Here is a 17,684-nt window from a genome sequence, read left to right as displayed (position 1 = left end):
TGGAGCCAAGTTCTACTCTGACACATGTGGGTCACCATCAGCTGACTCAAGGAGGCCTGGTTTGAATGGTTTTTAGGCAGACAGATGGGTGGGAAGTTGCAGGGGTGTGGGGCCCCAGGGAGGGAAGATGTTGGGCATGCCTGAGGGTAAGGGTGGGTTTGGGGGAGCGGCTGGCAACCTGAGTGCACACTGACGTACCGCCAAGAGGAGGCTGCAGGGGCTGCGGTGACCACCATGTGCCCACAGGTGGCAGCCTGGGAGCAGGAGCAGCTGGGCCAGCCTGTGTGCTTCGACTGCTGCTGCATCGACCAGTCCCCGTTCCAGCTGGTGGAGCAGACTACCTTGCACAAGGCAAGCCTGCTGACTGCCGCTTGGGGGGCCCCCGGGGGCTGTGCACTGACTGCTGACCAGCGGCACAGAGGTTCCCAGGAGGAGCTGTGTGCACTGACCACTGGTGCATGGGGATACTATGGGGGGGGAGGGCTGAGTGCTGACCACTGGTACAGGGGGACACTGGGGGGGACTGTGTGATGACCACTGGTGCAGGAGGACACTGGGGGGTCTGTGTGCTGACTACTGGCACAGAGGGACGCTGGGGAGACTGTATGCTGACCATTGGTGCAGGAGGACACGGGGGGGGAGACTGCGTGCTGACCACTGGTGCAGGAGGACACTGGGGGGGACTGCGTGCTGACCACTGGTGCAGGAGGACACGGGGGGAACTACACGCTGACCACTCGTGCAAGGGGGACACGGGGGGGTCACTGTGCTGACCACTGGTGCAGGGGGACACTGGGGGAGGGCTGTGTGCTGACCACTGGTTCAGGGGGACACTGGGGGGACTGCATGCTGACCACTGGTTCAGGGGGACACTAGGGGGTCTGTGTGCTGACTACTGGTGAAGAGGGACACTGAGGAGACTGTGTGCTGACCATTGGTGCAGGAGGACACGGGGGGGAACTACACGCTGACCACTGGTGCAAGGGGGACACAGGGGAGTCTCTGTGCTGACCATTGGTGCAGAGGGACACTGGGGGGAGGGCTATGTGCTGACCACTGGTGCAGGGGGACTCTGTGGGGGGGGGGTTGCGTGCTGACCGCCACTGCCCTCTGCAGACCCACACGCTCTTCTCGCTCCTGGGCCTGCACCTCGCCTACGTGACCAGCATGGGCAAGCTCCGGGGCGTGCTGGCATTGGAGGAGGTGAGCTGGCCGTCCAGAGAGACAGACCTATGTGCCCCAGTTCTAGGGGGTGCTTTCCCCAGAGGTAGTCCTACCCAACTGGGTCAGGTCCGGGGTCCCTGTGTATGGTGTAGGGGTGTCTGGGGGCCAAGTGAGGCCGGAGGCCACAAGGAGGGGTGGAAGGGCCAGCTCTTCTTCTCTCCACCTTTGTCCCATCCTCTGTTGCCTCCGTGGTGCCCCGTCTACTTGCACCCCGTCTTCCTGTGCCTTCCCGTTAGTCTGCCTCTTGTTCCCAGCAGCTGCTGCTCTCACTGCACCCCATCCTCTCCTTCCATGTTGAACTCTCTCTCCTTTCCCCCCCAAACCCCCAGCTCCAGAAGGCCATCAAGGGCCACACCAAGTCTGGGGTGCAGCTTCGCCCCCCTCTTGCCAGCTTCCGGAACACAACCTCAATTCAAAAGACAGCCGGAGGGCCGCCCCCACCTCCAGAGGGCTGGAGCCTGCCTGATAGCGGACCTGGTGTCCTCGGGGCCACGGATCCTCTCCCCCCAGAGTCGCCCATGCCTTCGCCCTCCCCAGAGACCCCTCCCGGCCCTGCCCTGAGAGGTGAGGGGGAGCTGGAGGAGCTGGAGCTGGAGGAGGGCCCGGGGCCCGAGGAAGGGCTGACCGACATCCTGCAGGGGCCCAGCCTGCGATCTACGGACGTGGAGGATGAAGATGAGCTGACACTCTGAGCCCCAAGGGCCCAGGCAGGGGTATCACTGGGGGGAGGGCATCCCTTACTCTGGCTCCTCAGGGAGCTGTAAGGGGGGTAGTGCTAGTCTTGGGGGGTGCAGAACTGGGCCGCGGCACCCGTCATCGCTTGGCCTTTATCCCCTCGCAATCCGACGGGGTCCTGCCCCCAGCAAAAGGACCCCACCCTCCACAGGGCTTCCTGAGGCTTCTGCTGCCTCCCCGACACCCCCGACCTCCCATGGCTCCTGTCCAGCCTCTGTCTGGCTGTGCCTCCTTGTTCTCCAGTCCATGGGGCAGGGGAAGGGAGGTCCGGTGACCGCCAGACAGGTGCCATGTGCCACGTGGACAAGGGGAACCAAGTTTCTGGGACAGCCCAGAATGACCTGTGCCCAGCCCCCATGTCCCATAAGTCCCTGCAGACCTTGCCCCAGCTGCCAACCCCAGGTCAAGGAGCCAAAGGCCAGCTGCAGCCCCTCCTTTGTCCTGCTTTAGCAGTGGGCTGTACATCAAAGACAAGCAGGCCCAGCAGTCTGCATGAGAAAGGCCCCCGTGGCTCTGGGTGGTGGAAGGGCCGGTGCCTGGCTGCCCAGCGTCCAAACCACCCAGACGTCACTGACCCCTCTGGTGGAAGTCCCCTACTGCACAGCATCTGGCTTGGTTTGCAGGTCACCAGTTGCTATCAACTCCAACTCGTGGCAACTGCATGTGTGTCAGAGTAGAACTGTGCTCCACAGGGTTTTCAATGGCTGATCTTTTGGAAGGAGATCACTGGGCCTTTCTTCCAAGGCACCTCCGGGTGGGCTGGAACTTCCAACCTTTCAGTTAGCAGCTGAGCCCATTAACCGCACCACCCAGGGACTCAGATTTGCAGGTCACTCCCTAAAACATTTCCCCCTGCCCAGCACAGACTTGTCCAGCCTGAAGCCCTGGAGCTGCTCTTGCTGAGACTTCCCACCAGGAACCAGGCCACTTGGCCACAGCCCCCTCTTTGAGGCCCACTCCTCACAGTCCTTTTCTGGGGTGGAGACTTGGGAGCTTAGTTGAGATGGGGGGCCACTAGGTGCTCCCCAGCTGGGGAGTCAGAGCCTCTTCCTGCAGCATCAGCGACAGGGGCTGGTGGGTGGCACAGCCACTAGCCTGCCCTCTCCAAGAGTGATAGAGATCTGGTGGCATCTGGGACCCCTGCTTCCAACCTGCTCCCCACTGACACGTTACACTTGTCCAGCTCTGCCTCTCCCCCTCCCCTGCCGCCCCAGTGCCCAGGCACCCCTGTTCCCAAATGAGACACACACAGTCAGAGGATGCCACCATGTTGTTTAGTGCCATGATCACAGCCACCGCCTGTTCCAACATCACACCCCCCCAGGCCAACAGAGGCTGGCCTGGGCAGGGGCAGGGGCTTCCAGCCCATGCCCGTGTGTACATAATCTAGAATATTTGTATATATTTATATAGACTTCTCTCTGTAATATATGTCATAGACTCTCTCAGGCTGGGTGGGAAGGTCGCGGTAACAAAACATGCGAAGACTGGTCATAAAACTGTGTCCCCTGGAAGACGGCGTAAGGGAGGTAGAGGTGGGTGGGTGAGGTGATAAACGTACCCGAGACCCCTCCTTAGGACAAGGATCAGAAGGAAGGTGGGGGGAAGGAAGGGGAGGGATGGAAGATCTGGACTTTCCTTTAATAAAGTGAACTGATTAAAAGTGCAACCCCGCCCCCCCCACCCCCGCAAAGAAAATCATTTAGCAAGAGCAGTTTCATTCAGAAGAATATAAAAACAGCCCTGTCCAGGACTGCCGTAAGACGTGCTGCACAGCCTCACCCCAAAGGGAAGCAGCCCCCCACCCCAACAGCTGTCCTGCACATGCTCTCTGTCCCTAAAGTATAAGCAAACCCCATGCACCCCTCCCCAGCACCAGAGGGCGCCCCTCGCTCAGAAGAGTCCAGAAGGCTAGTTCCTGCCCCTCCCCCTTCAGCAAGGCCAGCTCTGTTAGGACAAAGACCCTGCAAAGCCAGGGGCAGCGCCCCAGGACACCGAGCCCAGCTCCCATTTGGACCATCCTGCCAGGGGACTCTTGCTTCCTGGGGGAAGTGCGGGGGGGTGGGGGAGGATACTGCTCCAACCTCTTCCTCAGCCTGCTGGGCCCTGAGTGAGTAGGGCTGTGGTAGACAGTTGCCCACTGTGGGTCCTGGGTGGATGGTGGGCACCAGAGGTGAGGTGTAAAGGGAGAGATGATGTGTTGGACAAGTGGAGGGGGCAACAGGAGCCCCAGGTGGGGAGCTCCCGGAAGTGGGGTCCAGGGCCAGCTGTGCGTGACACACTGTTCAGGCAGCATCAGACCAGGTGACGGCTGTGCACCCACCTCTGGTCACCGCACCCACTCCTGGTTCCTCCAAGACCCCTCAGGACCCAGACACACAGGACCCCAGCCCTGGTTACATCTTGGAACTGTGTGTGTATGACAGGGGGTGGGTGGGTGGGTCATAGGTTGGCAGAAACAGCCCAACATACCAGCTTCTCATTACAAAGAAATACCAGTGTAGGGGCTGGGAGGGGGACACAGCTGAGGGACAGACACCCGGGGGGCTGGGTGGGGAGGGCACACGGAGTCAGGGCTGGAGCTCGTGGTGGGTGCAAGGGAAGAGGGAGGAAGTGGTGATGAGCCTCTTTAGGCCTCTCTTTCCCCCCTCCTCCCAACCCCCCCAAAGCCGGCGGGGGAGGGGGGCATCAGAGGCCAAGACCATACCCTGCCCTCGAGATCCGAGATCCATCCGAGTGGAGGTGCTAGGGTGTTGGAGTCCTGGGAGGCCCTAGGGAGCCCGGGGAGGAGCCGAAGGGGCAGGAGGAGCCGAGGGACGCTCCGTTCCTGGGGACACCCACCAACCGGGGCCCTGGCAGCACCGACTCAGCCCTCCACCCACTCAACCCTGAGTCCCCAAGAAGTTATAAAAATGTAGAAAAGGCAAAGAGAAAAGTGTAAACAGCTCCAGAGAGTTGGGGGAGGGCGGGGGACACAGCCCTCATGCTTACCCCTGGCCAGGACACCTGCGTTCCCAGTCAGCAAACCTGGGGCTGCTGTCCCTCACCCCTGGGACCGGGGTTCCCAGAGCAGGGCTGGGGGACATAAGGGGAGCAGGAGCAGGCAGCTGGCTGGGAGTCCTCACAGATCTATGGACCTGCCTTCCAGCCAAAGGACGGTCAGATCCTGGATGGGGCCTGGACATGCTCACTGTGACTGTCCTGTCCCTGCAAAGCCTTTGGCCAGGCCCCCCTCACCCTGGACCCCAGGCCTCAGCAGCCCACTCGACACCGAGGGCAGGCTCTTCCCCTCGAGGGAGACAGCCCTGCAGTGGACTCCCATGCCCACAGGGCCAGGGCCACAGCCAGAGACAAGGCCAAGTCTGGGAAAGCGAGAGAGCGGCAGAGGAGGAGGCTATTGGCAGCTGCAGGCAGGGCTCCTGGAAGACTCGATGGGCAGAGACTGGGGCCAGGTGGTGACGGCTGCTGCCCACCTGCCCGGCCTCATACCAAGGCCTGCGGTCACAGGCCCTGCCACACGAAGGCCACTCATGCCGTGGTCTGGGTCTTGGTTCCTGTGGTGTTCGGAGTGCATGGGGTACGATGCCTCCTGGTCCCCACTCTCCTGTGCAGTGCGGTCCTCCACCGTGTCAGTGCACAGCAGGGGAGGTGGTGGGTGCAGTCATGGTGGGAGGAAGCAGGGCCCTGGGGGCTAGTTGTTGGCCTCTCCCTCCTCCTCGTCGAAGGATTGCACTCCTGAGGATGTGACGTCAGACACCTTCCGGCTGAGGGCAGTGGACACTTCGGGGTCCTCCCGCGGGGACAGAGACTCCAGGTCCCGGCAGCCCGCGTCCTCCTCCTCCTCGGGGGCCAACAGCCTCTTCTCCCCCTCTTCCCGCTCTTCTTCCTCCTCCTCCTCAGCAGGGACCTGGGCCAGGTCCATGACGATACCGCCTGCAGCCCAGTCAGCGTCCACCCCTAGCAAAGGTGGCTCCTGGGCCGAGCAGCCTGAGGCGAGGTGAGAGGGCCCCATCTCATGCAGGCTGGGCTGCGAGTCATCGAATGCCGGGCCGAGGTAGGAGCCTGTGGCTGGAGAGGCGATGAGGGACTGGTCACTGGCTTCCCAGGCATCCGAGGAGCCCAGACAGTACATGCCCTGGGACACATAGGAGTGAGGCCAGCCATCCATGGGGGCCTGAGCCAGGGCATCTGCAAAGAGATTGGGAGGTCAGGGGGGCCATGGTGCCATAGGCAGAGCAGCCCGGGAATGCAGGGTAAGACCCCAGTGCCTAGAGTAGGGAGGGCAGGGACACAGACAGGACCAGCGCAAAGGCAGGCGGACTCTGGGGGGTGGGTGTCCCCTCCCTAGAGGGGGAGGGGGCTTGGAGGCCTCCAGGCTTAGATCTGGGAACCACCCTCACCCTGGCTCTCCATCAGCTCCTGGTAGTTGTCACTGTAGTTGCAGCCCAGTGGCTCCTGGGTGGAGTTGACACTCATGTCCTCACCGTCCATGGAAGACCAGGCCATGAGCGTGGCCTCAGAGATGGCAAACTGCTCCATGACACCTGACAGGAGAGATGCAATTATGGAGGGTGCCACCTCGAGCCCCCAGACCATGCACAGAGCGGCACCTTAGCACAACAGGCGTGGGATGTGAGCCCCCCATGTCGTTTTAAATTCTCTAGGAGTCATATTCAAGGACATTAAAAGAAAACAGGTGAAGCTAACTTAACAATATATTTTATCTTACCCAACATGTACATAAATTTCAATGTGTAATCGACATAAAAATAATCAACAAGATAGTTTACATTCTCTCATTCCTACTACATCTTTGAAATCCAGTCGGTATTCACACTTACAGCACAGCTCCACTTGGCATGGCCACATGAGGCCGGTGGCCACTGTACTGGACAGTGCAGCCTTTGTTTATGCCCCGAAACAAGGCAAATCGTGGGGACTTCCCAGAAGGCCAGATTTAGGATTCCTAGGGGAAAGAGTTGGGGGTCTTCTGGTGAGATCTCCTAAGGGACAGAAATTAGGGATTTCCAGAAGTTTATCTTGGGAAGTTTTTAGGAATGCTAGCTAAGGTAGTGGGTAGCCAAGGGCAGCAGAATCTAGATTAGAGGTTTCAAGACCAGTGGAGACTCCCCAAAGGAGCAACATGGGTTTGTGGGTCCAAGGTGATGTGAAGTGGAAAGTCAAGGGATTGGAAGGAGGAGGGAGAGCAGAACAGCGTCGGGGGTAGACTTGGCGGGGTCCCTGTTCTAGGCAGGGTTGAAGCTTGCATTGCTGGCTGCCTTACCCTGCCCCCAACCTGTTTATCTCCCCTCTCCATCCACTGATGTTTCTCCCATCACCCACGCCTCCAACACAACATCACCTCCTTTCTCTCCTCAGACCCACCACCCTTCCTTGGTGCCTTATTGAGACCTGCACTAGAGTCCTGCAACCTTGTGGGGACATTATGTGCCTGTTATCATATCTACACTGCTTCCCTGGAATAAAGCCTCTCCTGGAGATCACCCCTCATCACCCAGGTCCCTGATCTTCTAGTGGTGGTCAAAAACAATAGGTCCCGTAAGTGGGCGGAGGCTAGAAGAGATCCCCACAGCCTTCCTCTTTTTCCTCAAGAAGCATGAGTAGGAGCAGAGCCTTTTGGAGCCCAAGACCTTGCCTTTGTTTCATTTACTATGAGAGGACAGGGGTGGACAGTCTCACCAAGTAGGAGGGAAGGCATCTGGGACAGGTGGACTTTTTATCTCACTCCAGTGATCATTTCTGGAGATGATATTAAGAACGGATTGAGGACACTTAGCAAAATAACTAGTCAAATACTGGAACTACAGCTATGTGGGGGATATAGGCCACCATATAGGTAGGCTGACCCCACTATGGGGGATAAGGTTGGAGGGTCAGCCTCTTGTCACCCCAAAACTGTGTCACTCAAGGGCTCAGGGTAGAAGTACCTGCTAAGAAGCGTGCCTCCTTCTCGCCATCACTGAGGTCAGAATAGGCATCCGTGTCCCTGCGCACGGCCTCATGGCTGTGTTGGGGCTGGATGGCTGGGGCCTTCCCCCAGCCCTGCCACTCTATCATATGGGCCACCCGGCCCTGGCCCATGGCTGTGGGCTTTGTCACATGGTCCTTCATGCTTCGCGAGATCCCTATGGAGCCAGACAATCCTATACTATCCAGAAAAGCTCACGACACCCATACCAGACCCTCCCACCCCATCACCGGGACCCCACCCTCCATGGGGCAGGCATCCCCAGGACTCCACATCTGACGGCAGCCTGGGGATGGGAGAAGCCTTAGTGGGAAGGACAAATGGGTCTGGGGTATGGGATGGCCAGAAGGAGCAGGGAGGCAGACAGGAGCCTTGGGGTGCTCTCCGGGCTGGGGTACCCCCAGGGCGGAGGCTCACCTGAGAGTGATGACTTGGCCAGGGCCCCAATGCCATAGGCATTCGAGTTACGCTTGAGCTTCGGGAGGATAGAAGTGGTGTCCTCCATGGAGAGCTGGTAGGGAGGGTGGGAACAGGGCAGAGGAATAAGGGGGTACAGGGTGCTTTATATATTGGGGAGGGTCCATGGCTTCCAGCAGAAGGAGATGATAGGGCAGGTGATAGGAAGAGTTCAGTGAAGGCACATTCCCCAACCGCCCTGAACATGGTGCCCGGGAGACCGCTGGGGGGCAGGCACACTGTGTTCTATGAAGGTGAAAAGGAGTTGGCAGGGATGGGGGCGGGGCTGCACTCACGTTGATGGCATCCCAGGAGAACTCCGTCCGGGTTTGCTGTGAGGACAGAAGACAAGGGCATGGGTGTCCCAGGCACGTACAGTAGCCCGAGTGACCCCACCTCCCTTGAGGGGTTTCCTTAAGGTGTGAAGAAGGGGGGCTTTCCTGAGATCAGCAAAAAATTGGATCTCAGAGTGGAACGTTCAAGGGAAGCGTGAGAATATCCTGTGAAGGTGTTGGTCTCTAGGAGCATTTGGGGTGTTGCCTTGGAATTTAGGGGGCTAACTGGGGGATACAAAGCCCTGGTGGTGGAATGGTCTGTACTCGGCGGCTAACTGAAAGGTTGGCAGTTCAAACCCACCCAGCAGCTCCACGGGAGACAGGTCTGGAGATCTGCTTTCAGTGAGATGATACCCTAGGAGACCCTATAGGGCAGTTCTACTCTGTCACATGGGGTTGCTACAGGTCAAAATCAACTTGACAGCACCTGACAACAACTGGAGGGTCAGGCAGCTACAGCCTGGGATGACTGGCCATGTGGGCTCCTGGGGTCTCTCGAGGTCTCTGGGGAGGGCAGTGAGGTGGGGCTCACCTCTGTGGACGGTCGGTGGAGGCTGCTCCCCTGCAGTGAGCTGGTACTGTCCATGGGTATCTGGTCGACATCCTTTAGGCCCTTCCAGTCCACTGCGATCACCTCATTCCCTGCAGAGCGGGAGAGTTAGCCACCTGCCCGCCCACGGGTCTCCTGGGCCAGTCCCCCAACAACACTACTGTTCTCTCTGACCCCCTGTTTCCTTTCTCACCCCTCCTATCCTCACAATTTTGATGGGAGAAATAACAATGCAAAGCCAAGATATTGTTTTCACTCAACTAAGCAGGGTGCACCCAGGAGAAGGGTCATATGGCCTTTTGTTTGTTGTTTAAGAGAGTGGCGGTGGTTGGGTCTTAGCAGAGAAACAATTCTCCCTTCTGTCCTGAGGATGGAGCCAGGCTTTTCCTCTGTTACGTTTCTAGAAGGAGGGCAGACCTCCCCCAGGGGGTAGCTGCTCTGACCTGGGGGCATAACTCTTTGTGGGGTGGCAGGAATATGTCTTCCCTAGGGGACCCTCCCTAAGCCCTCGGTAAATTTGTGGGACTGGAAGGAGACTCGGTGGGGACAGAGGCAGGAGCAGGGGAGGCAAGAGGGAAGAGCATCCCCCAGAATGGGATGGAGACAGGGGCCACCAGGAGCATAGGGTGGAGCAAGGGCAGAGTGTCCCCCAGAATGGGATGGAGACCAGGGCCTCTGGGAACAGAGGGCAGAGAGTCCTGAGAATGGGATGGAGACCCTCCCCCTGGCTGAGGGAGACATGTACTGGGTTGAAGAGGTGGGTATTTGGAAGAGAGGAGAGGGGGCTTTATAAAAATAGGGGTTACATGAGGAAATTCAAGGCAAAGAGAAGACAGGACACAACAGGAGGGGTGGGGTGTTTGAGGACTGTCCCGGGAGGGCAGGAGATTCCTGACTGGAGGGGGATGCAGGAAGTCTTGGGGAGGGCACCTGGGGTGGTGGTAGAACGATTTACATCAGCTGGCAGCCTGGACCATCTGCCCTTGGAGGTCCCAGATACACAAAAAGCTCTATGATTCTGAGGGGAGGATACAGGCGTCCTCTCTTGGGAAGGGGTACATTGAGGGGGTCTTCCTCTTGGGTAAGTACAGGCCCCCAGCTTGCAACCACACAGATGGTGTAAAGGAAAAGGGTTTAAGGAGGAAAGACCCCTCAAAGTGGGCCACTCTCCCTGGGGCTGCAGGGGAGTGGAGAGAGGGTTCGGGCCAGAGGCTGAAGATGCGGAGAGGAGGACTGAACACCTGGCCTCAGAACAGAAGCGGGACTGGGCACCCTGGGGGAAGAGCTGGGGCAGCGGGTGGGAGGGGAGTGGGCAGCCTGTAGTAGCGGGAGGGAGCGCTGAGTCAGAGCTGGGGGCAGGGGAGGGAGGACCAGGAGAAGGGGTGATGGCAGGCTGAGGGGTATCCATGGAAATAAACCAGGGCTCGGAGAAACCAGGCTTCCGGGGGGTGCGTTTGTTTGTAATAATAATGAGAATTATTCCCTCAGCCTGAGGTCGCTGGAGTGTGTAGGCGGTAGAAACTGGGAGCCGGAATGGGGAGACTGGGGGGTTGGGAGAGGGTTGGAGTAACTGGCTGAGCTGTGAGGGTGGCACGGGTGCAGGGGGCGGCGGTCGGGGGCGGAGAAGAGCAGTGAGGACGCGCCTGCTTCGCTCCCCTTCACAGTAAACACAGGGCCGCCGGCCTCCCCGCCGCCTGCAGACAGGTGCCATCCGCCCGGCTCCTCCCGGGTCCCCGCCGGTTCCCGCCCCTCCGGTCCCCAGCCGCCCGGCCCCTGTCCCTGTCGGGTGGAGGTGGGGAGGGGGGACGCACGGGAACAAAGCGAGCGGGGAGCAGGACGGAGGGGGCCGGAAAGGGAGACTGGATGGTGGGGGGAGACCTGGGGCAGGATGGAAGCCGGGGTCTCGGGGGCTGCTCCGGAGACAGGGGGCGCGGGCAGGGCCAAGGCTGCAGCCTGGCGGCGAGGGATGAGGGCAGGGAGGGGGCTGGTGGGGATGCTGACGGGAGGGATGCTGGAAGGATGCTGAGGGATGCTGAGGGATGGAGGAGGGATGCAGGCTCGGGGACCAGCCTGCGGGGCATGGGTGCCGGCCGCGGCGCGGGGCGAGGCGAGGCCGCAGGCCGGGCCCCGGTGGCCGGGAGGCCGGGAGGGGGCCGGGTCGCGCCCCCGCCCCCGCGGTACCCACCCACGGTCCGGGAGCCGATGCAGCCCATGGTCCGGGCGTCCGGGGCGCCGGCAGGGGCGGGCGCGGGAGCAGGGACCGTGGCCGCCCAGCCGCTCTGCAGCGCCGCCGCGGCGTCTCAGCGCGCCGCTCCCCATCCCTCCGGCCCGCCCTGGCCCTCCCCATCCCGCCGCCGCCGCCGCCCCGCCCGGCTTGCGCGCTGCCAGCTCGGGATTGGCCCAGCAGCCGCCCGCCCCGCGCCCCCCGAGGCCCCCGCGTGACTCCCGCCGCGGGGACCCGGGAAGGCAGGCTCGGGTGGGACAGGAGCCCGGGCTGCCCTTGGGCTCTGGGTGATGGATGTGCGGGGTCGGCGCTGGGGACCCCGGGAGAGAGCAAGTGGGTGGCAGTAACACCCCAGGGAGGCTGGCGACACTAGTGGTGTCCCCGCAGGCTGCGTCTGGCGCACGCAGACGCGCGATTGGTGGCCCGCGTGTTGCTGTGCGTGTCAGGGAGCTGTTTGGCTACCCAAACAGACTGCCCTGTGCTCTGGGGGTAGCTGGGAACGTTAGGCTGGGGGCGGGGCGCGGAGGGGTACCTTGAAGGTAGTCCCACTCCAGGCCTGATGAGTGGGAGGAGTTTAACAAGGATAACTCGATCTCAGCAAAGTGAAGACAACACTTCAGGACCAGCTAGTGGGGAGGGTGCTCCTTGGGGGAGATGGAGAGAGAGCACTAAGCAGCAAGGATCAAGCAGACGCTGTAGTTACAGCAGGCAAGAAGTGGAGTCAAGAACAGTCGAATGGGGGGGCCAAAACAGCCAGCCGACAGGGGACAGGACTCTGGCTCACGCAGCCCCACCTGTGTCGGAGTAGAACTGTGCTCTGCAGGGTTTTTAATGGCTGAGTTGTGGGGAGTAGGACTCTTCCAATGTGCTTCTGGGTGGACTCGAACCTTCAACATTTTGATTAGCTGCCAAAAAGGGTTAATCATTTGTACCACCCAAGACCCCCACGGAAAGGACAAGGAGATCATCTTCTCTAAGCAGCACCCATAGAGCCCAAAGTGAGGGAGCAGGCTGCCTTAACACCAGAGAACAGAGCAGAAGCACGGTGCTAATCCAGGGGCTCATTGCTCTCCACCTGCTTTTCTGTCCCTCCTGGGGTGAGATGGGGAGGACATGGGCCAGGGCTCCCCGGTGTGGCATTGTAACAGAGACACAAAGACCTCTGGGTACAGACTTTTAATCTTTAAATTATAAATGGGAGCCACCCTCCATGGTAAGACGGTAACCACCACGTTCAGTGGCATCCCTGGAGGCAGGATAGTGCTAAAGGTGTAATTGCAGGCCTGAGACATGTAAAGAATGTCCTTGGTCTATGTAAAGAAATAAACCAAATCTACATTAGTAAAACTATGGAGGAGAATAATCAGCTTTAGGTCTGCTTAGGTTTTACTAATCCAGTATTATTCGTGGGAGGATCTGATACCTTGTTTCCACAGCACAGAGAATTAGAAAGTACGTCTTGCATTTCTGCCATTGTTGATTATACAAAAGAAGTTATCAATGGGTTTCTGCCCTCCTGGAATACATCCTTAGCTGCAAAGGGAAGAATATGGAAAGATGGCAAAAAGGAAGAAAAACAAAACAAAAACAAAGCCCCAGCCTCCATTACTCCAGTTATGCCCCCAAGCCCTATCTGGGCAGAGAAGGCAATGAGAGGGTGCTTCCAGCTAGTAAGGTATTGGGCCAAGTGGCCAGCTCTGCTCAGTCCCTCCCACCGGAAACAGCTCTCCCCTGGGGTGCTCTGCGATATCACAAACAAACCCTGCTCTTGGTCCCCATAGCACAACAGAGTCAGGCTGGGGAGACCCAAATGGTTAAATGAAATCAACAGCAGGGACCCCCGGTCTTGAGGGCTCAGTTCCCTCCCACACCCTGTCTTGGAGGTACCTCTAGCACCAAAGAAGAGTAGAACTCTTCCATCACCAAAGAGCAGCCAGCTGCCCCCTGTTCCCCGAAGGGCCCCTTGTACAAAGATCTTATTTCTCACCACTTAGAGGCACTCTCCCAGGCTCTTTGCCATCTTCTGGGCCAAGAATAACAAGCCACCTTCGCAGAGGGCAATTCAACAGTCCTGCTGAAAACATCTTTAAAACGTGTGTTATTGTTGTTGTGATGACCAAATTGCGACACAGCTATCCCACTTATAGAAAGCTTCTAAGGAGATAAGTTACTACGTAAACAGAGACAATCTACAGCACTCATCAGAACCCTATTTACGTAATAATGAAAGACTGCACACAACTCGGGCCTTCAAAATAGTGGTAATTAAATAAATTATGGTATATGCCTATAGTAGAATACTATGCAGCCATTATAATATTTTATAACTGCATTTTCTGACATAGAAAAATGTTCACAATATATTGTAAAGTTTTTAAAAAAGCAGGCTATAAGAATTGCAGTGTACTGTTTTTGGTGTAAAAATTACACAGATACACACACACATGCACGCGTGCACACACATACATGCACACAAACGTTCTTTCTGTCTTTTGTCAGATTTCCCATTCTGAGTGATTTCTGGGATTTCTTGAGGAAAGCGTATGTTCCACCAATCTCCATCCCCACTCACAGTTTGACCTTCTATGAAATCACACCGTTAACTAGTCCATTTCCAAAGACTAAAAATCTAAGACTTCAGCAGAATGCCCCAGTGTGGCAATGGCACTTACTAACTGATGCCCTTTGGGACAGAGCCCCAAGGTGAAATCATGCCTCCAGTCCCCTCTGTTACTGGCTGGCTCATGCTCCGAGTCTCCTGTGGCTAACTCCTGGACGGAAGGAACAAAAAGGGCTTCCAGCCAGATCTGCCCAAAACAGAGGTTCTTGCCCCGTGGGTGGAATCCAAAGTCGCTCGCCTTGCACAAGGAATTATACATCTTTTTTTTTTTTTAAATAATTTTTATTGTGCTTTAAGTGAAAGTTTACAAATCAAGTCATCCTGTCACATATAAGGCTATACACAACTTACTCCATACTCCCACTTATTCTCCCCCTAATGAGTCAGCCTGCTCCCTCCTTCCAGTCTCTCCTTTTGTGACAATTTTGCCAGTTTCTAACCCTCTCTACCCTCCTATCTCCCCCCCAGGCAGGAGATACCAACACAGTCTCAAGTGTCCACCTGATACAAGTAGCTCATTCTTCGTCAGCATCTCTCTCCAACCCATTGTCCAGTCCCTTCTATGTCTGATGAGTTGTCTTCAGGAATGATTCCTGTCCTGGGCCAACAGAAGGTTTGGGGACCATGACCGCCCGGATTCCTTCAGTCTCAGTCAGACCATTAAGTCTGGTCTTTTTACAGTTTCAGTCAGACCATTAAGTCTGGTCTTTTTATGAGAATTTGGGGTCTGCATCCCACTGATCTCCTGCTCCCTCAGGGGTTCTCTGTTGTGCTCCCAGTCAGGGCAGTCATCGGTTGTGGCTGGACACCATCTAGTTCTTCTGGTCTCAGGATGATGTAGTCTCTGGTTCATGTGGCCCTTTCTGTCTCTTGGGCTCATGGTTATCTTGTGACCTTGGTGTTCTTCATTCTCCTTTGATGCAGGTGGGTTGAGACCAATTGATGCATCTTAGATGGCCGCTTGTTAGCACTTAAGACCCCAGACGCCACATTTCAAAGTGGGATGCAGAATGTTTTCATAATAGAATTATTTTGCCAATTGACTTAGGAGTCCCCTTAAACCATAGTCCCCAAACCCCCGCCCTTGCTCCGCTGACCTTTGAAGCATTCAGTTTATCCCGGAAACTTCTTTGCTTTTGGTCCAGTCCAGTTGAGCTGACCTTCCGTGTATTGAGTATTGTTCTTCCCTTCACCTAAAGTAGTTCTTATCTACTAACTAATCAGTAAATAACCCTCTCCCACCTTCCCTCCCTCCACCCCCCTAGTAACCACAAAAGTATGTGTTCTCAGTTTATACTATTTCTCAAGATCTTATAAGAGTGGTCTTATACAATATTTGTCCTTTTGCCTCTGACTAATATCGCTCGCATAATGCCTTCCAGGTTCCTCCATGTTATGAAATGTTTCACAAATTCGTCACTGTTCTTCATTGATGCGTAGTATTCCATTGTGTGAATATACCACAATTTATTTAACCATTCATCCGTTGATGGACACCTTGGTTGCTTCCAGCTTTTTGCTATTGTAAACAGAGCTGCAATAAACATGGGTGTGCATATATCTGTTTGTGTGAAGGCTCTTGTATCTCTAGGGTATATTCCGAGGAGTGGGATTTCTGGGTTGTATGGTAGTTCTATTTCTAACTTTTTAAGAAAACGCCAGATAGATTTCCAAAGTGGTTGTACCATTTTACATTCCCACCAGCAGTGTATAAGAGTTCCAATCTCTCCGCAGCCTCTCCAACATTTATTATTTTGTGTTTTTTGGATTAATGCCAGCCTTGCTGGAGTGAGATGGAATCTCATCGTAGTTTTAATTTGCATTTCTCTAATGGCTTTTTTTTTTTTTAATGTTAATGGCTAATGATCGAGAGCATTTTCTCATGTATCTGTTAGCTGCCTGAATATCTTCTTTAGTGAAGTGCGTGTTCATATCCTTTGCCCACTTCTTGATTGTGTTGTTTGTCTTTTTGTGGTTGAGTTTTAACAGAATCATATAGATTTTAGAGATCAGGCGCTGGTCGGAGATGTCATAGCTGAAAATTCTTTCCCAATCTGTAGGTGGTCTTTTTACTCTTTTAGTGAAGTCTTTAGATGAGCATAGGTGTTTGATTTTTAGGAGCTTCCAGTTACCTGGTTTCTCTTCGTCATTTTTGGTAATGTTTTGTATTCTGTTTATGCCTTGTATTAGGGCTCCTAAGGTTGTCCCTATTTTTTCTTCCATGATCTTTATCGTTTTAGTCTTTATGTTTAGGTCTTTAATCCACTTGGAGTTAGTTTTTGTGCATGGTGTGAGGTATGGATCCTGTTTCATTTTTTTGCAAATGGATATCCAGTTATGCCAGCACCACTTGTTAAAAAGACTATCTTTTCCCCAATTAACTGGCACTGGGCCTTTGTCAAATATCAGCTGCTCATATGTGGATGGATTTATATCTGGGTTCTCAATTCTGTTCCATTGGTCTATGTGCCTGTTGTTGTACCAGTACCAGGCTGTTTTGACTACTGTGGCTGTATAATAGGTTCTGAAATCAGGTAGAGTGAGGCCTCCCACTTTCTTCTTCTTTTTCAGTAATGCTTTGCTTATCCGGGGCTTCTTTCCCTTCCATATGAAATTGGTGATTTGTTTCTCTATCCCCTTAAAATATGACATTGGAATTTGGATCGGAAGTGCGTTAAATGTATAGATGGCTTTTGGTAGAATAGACATTTTTACTATGTTAAGTCTTCCTATCTATGAGCAAGGTATGTTTTTCCACTTAAGTAGGTCCTTTTTTAGTTTCTTGCAGTAGTACTTTGTAGTTTTCTTTATATAGGTCTTTTACATCTTTGGTAAGATTTATTCCTAAGTATTTTATCTTCTTGGGGGCTACTGTGAATAGTATTGATTTGGTGATTTCCTCTTCGATGTTCTTTTTGTTGATGTAGAGGAATCCAAGTGATTTTTGTATGTTTATCTTATGACCTGAGACTCTGCCAAACTCTTCTATTAGTTTCAGTGGTTTTCTGGAGGATTCGTTGGGGTTTTCTGTGTATAAGATCATGTCATCTGCAAATAGAGATAATTTTACTTCCTCCTTGCCAATCCGGATGCCCTTTATTTCTTTGTCTAGCCTATTTGCTCTGGCTAGGACCTCTAGCACAATGTTGAGTAAGAGTGGTGATAAAGGGCATCCTTGTCTGGTTCCTGTTCTCAAGGGAAATGCTTTCAGGCTCTCTCCATTTAGAGTGATGTTGGGTGTTGGCTTTGTATAGATGCCCTTTATTATGTTGAGGAATTTCCCTTCAATTCCTATTTTGCTGAGAGTTTTTATCATGAATGGGTGTTGGACTTTGTCAAATGCCTTTTCTGCATCAGTTGATAAGATCATGTGGTTTTTGTATTTTGTTTTATTTATATGGTGGAATACATTAATGGTTTTTCTAATATTAAACCAGCCTTGCATACCTGGTATAAATCCCACTTGGTCATGGTGGATTATTTTTTTGATATGTTGTTGAATTCTATTGGCTAGAATTTTGTTGAGGATTTTTGCATCTATGTTCATGAGG

At 55.0% G+C, this 17,684-nt stretch overlaps 2 protein-coding genes across 2 annotated transcripts in view; one reads left to right on the top strand and one right to left on the bottom strand.

The window, feature by feature from the left end:
* The window catches only part of CLCN1 (chloride voltage-gated channel 1), a 35,843-nt gene extending 33,927 nt beyond the window's left edge, over positions 1 to 1,916 (top strand). The window contains exons 21-23 of the mRNA XM_049893817.1: positions 247 to 351; positions 1,117 to 1,203; positions 1,554 to 1,916. Of these exons, the coding sequence (XP_049749774.1) occupies positions 247 to 351; positions 1,117 to 1,203; positions 1,554 to 1,916 (555 nt within the window). The remainder of the gene's footprint in view (positions 1 to 246; positions 352 to 1,116; positions 1,204 to 1,553) is intronic.
* Positions 1,917 to 5,149: 3,233 nt separating this feature from the next.
* On the bottom strand, positions 5,150 to 11,546 carry FAM131B (family with sequence similarity 131 member B). The gene is made up of 7 exons (XM_049893785.1): positions 11,475 to 11,546; positions 9,272 to 9,381; positions 8,701 to 8,736; positions 8,366 to 8,459; positions 7,908 to 8,105; positions 6,360 to 6,503; positions 5,150 to 6,147 (listed from the first exon to the last, which is right to left on the bottom strand). The coding sequence occupies exons 1-7, from the start codon at positions 11,500 to 11,502 to the stop codon at positions 5,651 to 5,653; spliced, it is 1,107 nt and encodes a 368-aa protein (XP_049749742.1). The 5' UTR covers positions 11,503 to 11,546; the 3' UTR covers positions 5,150 to 5,650.
* Positions 11,547 to 17,684: the final 6,138 nt, after the last annotated feature.

The sequence above is a fragment of the Elephas maximus genome, chromosome 8 (assembly GCF_024166365.1).
Source record: "Elephas maximus indicus isolate mEleMax1 chromosome 8, mEleMax1 primary haplotype, whole genome shotgun sequence".
Taxonomy (NCBI): domain Eukaryota; kingdom Metazoa; phylum Chordata; class Mammalia; order Proboscidea; family Elephantidae; genus Elephas; species Elephas maximus.
The sequence above is the reverse complement of the archived record's forward strand: the minus strand, read 5'-3'. Positions and strand labels throughout refer to the sequence as shown.